Below are 7,677 nucleotides of genomic sequence, written 5' to 3' on the forward strand. Positions count from 1 at the left end.
ATCATTTGCGGTTGACAACTCGCTCATACAAACCAATGTATCAAGTTGAGGGAAACTAACCCTCACGCATTTTTAGGTGACGCTGCAACCACGTGACAAGGACAAGGCCGGATATACGTGTTCCATTTCGTCCCTTGATTCCATTGCATTTTCACCTCCACCGCCTAGACCAACGACTCAAATATACAAAAGCCTAACAACTAGACCAAGAATCCACATGGGCGCCAAGATCCATGATCTCACCCGCCTACCAACGCTAAAACTAGTCATCGAAGGTGAGGGAGACCGCTGGAATCAGGCGACAAGAATTGACCCTATGTCACATTACATCTATCTACGTGAACAGATCTTCTCGAATAAGGCAAATAGATCTCGATCTGCATGGATGTTTTTCTAAATGTAAACATTGTTTTGAAACCTTAAAAACAATTCTAAATTATTTGTGTACATGTACTATAAATGTGTAGTGCCTATATGTGTATGCATTTTCACCAATATACCTTCTTCATATGTGGTGTACAGCAAAATGTGGATTACAATGGATTTACTGTCTGCTTTTTTTAGTCAATTTTTTTCTTTTACATTGTATACTGATACAAGATAGTGTATGCCAAAAGACCAAGCCAAAAGCCCCTAAATAAATTCATTTTTTTAATTATAAACCAAAATGCAAAAGCAAAAGTTAATCCCAACTAAACACCCCGTTTAGCCAAACTCCTAACTAGCTTCCCAATATATTTTGTTACTGAAAAGTGGACTGTCCGGACTCCCCCCTAACCTTCCCCAAGTTTGTCTTTGGTTTGTGGAATTTTCGGCAATTGAACTGGTCTGCGGACGTTTGAGATACCCGTTCGATGGCAAAAGGTGCTCGAACCACTCAGTTCGGACATTCAGGGGGCAGTTTGATGCACCGCGTTACTTTGTTGTTGTTGTTGTTGTTGTTGTTGTTGTTGTTGCTCTAAGGTATAGTGGTTGTTTCTTCTTTTTACCTTATAATAGGAATCATACGTGCCAATTTTTAGTAGAGAAATGATGTTGCAGCATAGCTGAAAGGTGACCAGGTTGGGTGGGTTAAAAACGCGTGGCTGCACGTACGTAGGCGCCCGAAGCTGTTGAAATCTCTGGGCACTTGACACTTGACGCGGCATGCCCGCTCGCGCGAGCCCATTGGCTCTCCATATATAATCTTCCCGACGACCATTCGCCATCAGCTACTCCCCTACACGGATCCACAGTCCACACCACCCCGCGCACCTCTCACCGCCGCAGTGCCACGCGCTTCCCCAACCCCAGCACCCCCGGCTACCACCGGCCGTCGCCATTTTCTCTCCACCCGCTGCTGAACTGCTAGCTAGCTATTCCACCGCCGCAGCTCCCCGTGTCCGCGCCTCACCCGCGAAGGCAAGCGCGTGATGGCGGCGCAAAAGCGGCCGCTGGAGGCCGTCGCGGCGGAGCAGGAGGCGCCGCGGTCGCCGGGGAAGCGGCTGCGCCAGACGGTGCTCCTCGTGATGCGGCTGTGAGTGCCTCCCCCTCCCCCAACTAGCCGTTGGTCTCCTCTTTTGCCGTGCACTCGGTCGGGTCCTCCTCTTGCTTCCTTGATTTGAACTCACCATTCGCGGTTGCTTCGCCCGGATCCGCGCCGCAGGGAGAGGAGGAGGGCCAGAGCGGCCACCGTCGAGCAGATGGTTCGCCAGCAGGTGAGGCGATTCCCTGTTCCCCCCGCAATTCGATTTTACTCCCATAACTGACAAGTTTGGTGGGTCTCGATCTGTTTTCGTCGTGCGCCAGGCGCAGCTCGACAGGGCAAAACTGTTTGTGTTTCTCATGCTGCTCGCCTCGCGCCTTTGCTCCGTGGAGAGGCTCCTTCAGCAGCTCCGCAACCTACTGACGGGGCAGATTGGTGCTTTTAGGTATGCTTATTTTGCATTCTGCAAGCACATTATCCATGTCAGAGTTGACGTAGTACCACTACCATGTTAGGATATTTGGATCAGCATGAATATTGACTATTGAGATTCCCTCCTAAAACTAACTAGTACTGTATGAAAGAATAAAGGAGCTGCACATTTTTTAGGAAAGTAGCAACTCAAGTGCTGGCATGCTTTTCTGGGAGCTGCCATTTTTTATCCTCTGATGAGGAATAAGCATCCATCCTTTGGTCTTTCTGACAAGATTGCTGTTGGCAACATAACAACTCATATTTTTGGAAACTTGACAGGCATACTACTTTTCCTGGTTCAGGTTATCAAGTCATATTCATGGTGTGTCAGTAAATAAATCATGGATTTGTTCTTCTTTCAGTAATCATAACGCTCAAAATATATGGAGATGGTCTCACTCTCTAGTAGTCTGTTTATTGACTATTCAACTACGGACGTCATGGATAAATGTGTCCTTCGTTCGATTAATTGATTTTATCTCTGGCTGTGTATTATTTCGTATCCAGTAGATCTTTCATGGTAATCCAGACAATATACAGTTCGATCATGGATCTTGTTGTACAGTAACAACTCAAGTGTTTGCTTGCTTTCCGCGAAATGCAATTTTTACCCTCTGATGAGAAATAAACAGCCATCCTTTTGTCTTCTTTCACAAGATTGCTTCTTGGCAACATAAGAACTTATATTTTTGGAAATGAAAACTTGACAAAATGACAAGCATAGTACCATTTCAATTTCAGATTATCGAATTATATTCATGGAGTGTGAATAAATCATGAATTTTGTTCTTTGTTCACTAATCATAACCACGTACATAAAATATTTGGATCTGCAAGGATTTAACCAGCATAGTACCATTTCAAGTTCAGATTGCTCTAGGATTCGAGTGCTGTGGATGTGATGGATAAATGCTTCCTTGGTTAATTCATTATTTTTACCTCTTGTTGTGTATTGTTTTGTCTCCAATAGATCTTTGACGGTATCCATACAAGATCCAATTCGACCAATTGTACAGACAGAGGTTAGTATCTGGATCTTTATCTGTGTAATATGCCTTTATTTGCATGCATGCACTCTATTCTAACTCCTTTTTGCTATGTCATGAAATAGATGCAGGGACGACAAGCAGCCTCGCTTCCTAATGACATTTCTGAGCCTCCCAGGTTTCTGCCATCTTATCTTTCCCACCGTATATGTTTTTTGATTCATGTCATGATACTTACTGTCAAACCAAGTATTCTCTTTCTACATAATCTGGCAAGTTTCCTTCTGTTACTGTCTCACTCTCATCTTATTTGAAAATTTAGGCAGATACCGGAAGGTTTTCCTGAAACTGGAGGCAACACTCGAGTCAAACTGCGCTTTGTCGATGTTGACAGACCAGAAGATCCTATTTACACTGGTTCTCCAGTACAATGGCTGAATAAGAAAGATGCTAGGGTAGCAGTATTTGAAAATGATAGGCAAATCACGCAGGGCGTCCTTTCTAAATTGCAAATTGAGATTTTAGCAGTCCATGCTGAATTCTTTACTGAGCGAGGACAAGCGGACTTCACCAAAGAGGAATTCAACAAGCAGATATGTATACATAAGGGGAATGAGTCAGTCTTGACCACTGTTAATCTAGCAAATGGTGCGGCCTATATTGGTTCCGTCATATTTATAGAGAGCTCCCAGAGGAAAAGGTTAAGATTGACAGCACGAGTGAAAGGACAGGATCTTGATGTCAGAGTTCAAGAAGCAATCACTGATCCTTTTGTTGTCAAAGTCGGCCGAAGTAAACGTGAGTATATCCAATTGTCCATTCTGAACATCAAACCTTTTTAACTATATTACATGGAAATTTTAGTACACTCTGTAATTTTCTCATTCAATGAAACATTTACTGTTTGCATAGTTGGCAGAAGAACATGCTTGCTGATTTTAAGTAAAAAAATGTTAAAGCACATATCATATCTTTCAGAAACTTTTATGGTCTTGTGCAGTGACATTATTTTATTTGAAAATATGAAGTCCTAGCACTAAATGTTCTACTTTGAGAAGGGAATGTTCCGGCACAAAGTTCGGTTCAATAAGGAGATGCTCAGGCGCCTCGCCTATGGCATAAACGGAAGTCTAGGACTAGACGGGCCAAGCAAGAAATCGTCAACTCCAGCGAGAGATCAGGCCATATTGCACTGACGGCCTATGGTACTCAAATACACCATGATAGTCAAAACTGCATGACCACCTAAGCGAAGGCCAATCACCTCACCTATGCCTAGCGCTATTTTGAACCTGGCAAAACTGTATGAAGTACTGTCACTTAGATTTGGGAGTTGGACCGTACTTTTCTTGGGTCATTACATATTTTGTTTTGAGTCATCTATTAGGTCGTAGATTAATAATAAGCATGGTGAACCAATTGCATATTAGCAATCTTGTCTTAACACATCCAATATTTTTGTTTACTTTCAGAAAACAGAAAGAGTTATCCTCCATCTAAAGAAGAAGCGGTATACCGTTTGGAGAAGATTTCCCTAAAGGGAAAACATTGTACTATCCTTGCTGAAAAAAATATTACTACGGTGAAGCAATTCATGCGTCATTATTACAGAGATGAATCTGGTCTCCAAAAGGTAAATATACAGTTATAGTAATTATGTTTCTACAAGCTTCAGCGTTTCAAATTACTTGCAATAGATATTAGTTAATACTCCCTCCATTTCTAAATATAAGTCTTTTTAGACATTTCAAATAGACTACAACATACGGATGTATATAGACATATTTTAGAGTGTAGATTCACTCATTTTGCTCCGTATGTAGTCGTTTATGGGAATCTCTAGAAAGACTTATATTTGGGAACAGAGGGATAATTGTCATGGATCGGAAATAAAATATCCCGCATCTCCTAGGATTAACTTTGACTACATGCAATGCTATATGTATTCATGTGCACTACATGTAATTAAATGCTAAGTCAACTCTTTATTTCTGGCAATTAGCTTCTTGACATGAAGGAGGATTGGAGTACCTTGATTAAACATGCCACCACGTCTGATCCTGGGCTTGAGATCTATTCTTTTATTGTTGAGGAAAATACTGAACTCTTATTCAATGATTTCTATAATCTTGTTGGTATGATGATCAGTGGATTATATTTTCCTGTCAATTGCCTTGATCAGTTTCAGCAGGTATTCTTTTGACACTGTTCCATTTCCATCACAATTAGGCTGTTGATTTACTAAGATAACAGTACTCTGGCAATTATCCCTGAAATGTTGTCACGGTTACAAGGTTTATAGCAAGATTTACGTTTGGAAATTATACTGCTTCCTAATGTCATTGTGAATAGCTATTGACTAACCTAACTCTGGCATTGCTGAACTAAAACAGGGCAAATGATGTTATTGTACGTAAGTTAGGACCAAGGCATGGATTCTAAACAAATTCTTATGTCGAGCCTCTGTTTTTACTGCAAAGTTTATTTTTACCTAAGCATATGCATTGGTGATGAAGAATGTGTAGTTGTTCAATTAGTATTTTTCTTTTTGTTTCCGATATCTAGAAACCTAGAAGAAATATATAGAGCAGTTGGATTGCCACCTTCCGGTGTTTCTGTGCTCGCACCGTGTAAACCCACTGAAACACAGGGAGGATCTAACCACCACCCTAGTGCACTTAGTTGAAAATCCTTAAAATGATGAGAGAAAATATAAACACTATTGTCACCAAAAGATTGGCATCCTACTTTCCTTTTTGATGATTAGATGGTTTCATAAAGGTCTGAGCATTGATGCCTCTCTGTACACAAAACAATAAGTAAAAGCATGTGCTTGCACATTATGACGGTGATGACATAAATAAAATATTCTTTTACAGATTAAAGTGAACAACTGGAAAATGTCTACGTATAAGAAATTTGACGAGCGGGAGAACTCAGGGGGTCTTACCCCTGATTACTTCATGACCGATGGCATCCCTGTCCGTGCAATGCCTCTGAACAATGATGCAAGTACTTCTGTACAAGCTAGAACCAAATTGCAATATCCTAATGACATGGCTGCACGACAAGGTTTACTTTGTTCCATTGCTGATCTTTGTTGCGCTACATGTTTCTCTAAATTCAACTTATTGCAGAATTTGGTGATCAGCATCCACTGAATGGGTTCTCACGGGCCGCAGTCCTGTCAAACAATGACGCTGGCCCATCAAACCAAGGAGCACTGCCCGTTCCACAACACACGTATCAAGGTCAATATTAAACACCTGCATAGTTTTGTATCACACATCCTCCATAATGTAATTGCTGCTCCATCGCATTAAAATTAGTATTATTGTTATTATTTCTTATGATAGTCTTGGGTATCAACTTGCTGTAGGACTTGGCCAGCACAATCCTTCTGTGCCACAGAATGGAGCTCCTTACTCTCTGCACCAGGGAAATATCTTAAATGATCAGGGACCATTATCAGCACAGTCCACTATTCCGCCCCACAATTTTTCACCAGTAAGTAAAGTTACCTATGGCACAATCAAAAATTCCATCCTGCAATTTTTCATTGACAACCTGAATTGTTTCATGGATGCTAGGTTCCACAGGATGACATGATTGCAGGTGCAAATCAAACTGACCAGAGAACCCCTTCACTTGACCCTGTTCTGGCTGACATGTCCAGTGGGTTTTCCCCAGTTCCAGTATGTGTTCATTTGAATAAGTATCTTCGTACTGACTGAAGTACAATATATCAGTATGTAGCAGTCATATGGCTTTAGCCTTTTTTCCTTTTGTTATGTCATGATGGTGTTTGTTGTTGCAGTTCGAGGACTACAGCAGCCTGGATGTAACCGACTATCTGAACCTGACAGACTATGGCATTGCACCAGCTAATGACGGTATGCAATTTTGAATTTTCAATACCCATGGTGACCACAATGAAAAGCCGATAACTTATGCAATTTTCAATGCCGGAGCGATAACCTCTGTTGCAATCATCTTCTACAATCAGAACTCTTCCCATTTCAATCTAGGATGATATTAAATTGATGTTTACCTTCATAAAATCTGGAGTGTGTATGCTTGGCTGATGACTACCAAACTGTTGCTTAAAGTCAAATTTGGGCCTGGATTTAAGATGTTCCTCTCGATCCGTGCGCTAATGCTGTGTTTCCTTCATTTCAGCAGAACTGCCGAATCCCAACAGCCCATCTGATGGTTATGGACATGATGGCGGCAACCAGTGATAGATTAAACCTGAGACCGCTGCAACAGGCTTTCCTCTACTAGACTAAACATGATGGTGGCAGTCGCTGATTACAGTATTCAGTGTGATTAAACATTTCGTCTGTAAATATTGATAGTGCTGTGAGTTCTAATAGGCAATATTGGTCAGTAATTGCTGAATTTGCTATTGGTTGTAAATAGACATTTGGCTTGTATTCTTAAAAGCAAACCTTTCAGAACAAGAAAACATGTGGCTTGTATTGAATACCTAGAGCGAATATTCATATCGATTGACGAACTTCGTCCAATCCTCTTAATCCATCCTTGATCCTTTTCTAAGTTGCAGAACTTGCTTGGTATAATCCTGCTAATCCATCCTTTAATTTTCTAAGTTGATTTCTTCCTATGTGTGTTCACACATTTTCACTCATATATACAGTATGCTGTGCAGATTAGAATAGTTGTAGAAGATTTCAGTTTGTTAAATACCACAGAGCTTCCATTCCTCCTGCACCAAGGCCACACAGATCG

At 41.2% G+C, this 7,677-nt stretch overlaps 1 protein-coding gene across 3 annotated transcripts; it reads left to right on the forward strand.

Annotated features, from left to right (window-relative positions):
* The first annotated feature begins 1,230 nt into the window (after positions 1-1,230).
* On the forward strand, positions 1,231-7,440 carry LOC119303362 (calmodulin-binding protein 60 D-like). Of its 3 annotated transcripts, none has more exons than XM_037580484.1 (14): positions 1,231-1,516; positions 1,646-1,697; positions 1,789-1,910; positions 2,910-2,961; positions 3,051-3,103; positions 3,248-3,723; positions 4,398-4,558; positions 4,928-5,116; positions 5,805-5,997; positions 6,063-6,176; positions 6,305-6,432; positions 6,516-6,620; positions 6,743-6,818; positions 7,105-7,440. In XM_037580484.1, the coding sequence occupies exons 1-14, from the start codon at positions 1,413-1,415 to the stop codon at positions 7,164-7,166; spliced, it is 1,887 nt and encodes a 628-aa protein (XP_037436381.1). In that variant the 5' UTR covers positions 1,231-1,412; the 3' UTR covers positions 7,167-7,440. The 3 variants fall into 3 exon arrangements, with proteins under 3 accessions (XP_037436381.1, XP_037436382.1, XP_037436383.1); XM_037580485.1 differs by having other exon boundaries at positions 7,108-7,440; XM_037580486.1 differs by having other exon boundaries at positions 5,805-5,937.
* Positions 7,441-7,677: the final 237 nt, after the last annotated feature.

This window comes from Triticum dicoccoides, chromosome 5A (genome assembly GCF_002162155.2).
Source record: "Triticum dicoccoides isolate Atlit2015 ecotype Zavitan chromosome 5A, WEW_v2.0, whole genome shotgun sequence".
NCBI classification, from domain to species: domain Eukaryota; kingdom Viridiplantae; phylum Streptophyta; class Magnoliopsida; order Poales; family Poaceae; genus Triticum; species Triticum dicoccoides.

Excerpts from the sequence above, each read along its gene's own strand:
- LOC119303362 (XM_037580484.1), top strand. The coding sequence starts at position 1,413 with ATGGCGGCGCAAAAGCGGCCGCTGGAGGCCGTCGCGGCGGAGCAGGAG. Across the intron at positions 3,104-3,247 it reads GACATTTCTGAGCCTCCCAG|GCAGATACCGGAAGGTTTTC; the intron begins GTTTCTGCCATC and ends TTGAAAATTTAG. Across the intron at positions 6,177-6,304 it reads TCCACAACACACGTATCAAG|GACTTGGCCAGCACAATCCT; the intron begins GTCAATATTAAA and ends AACTTGCTGTAG.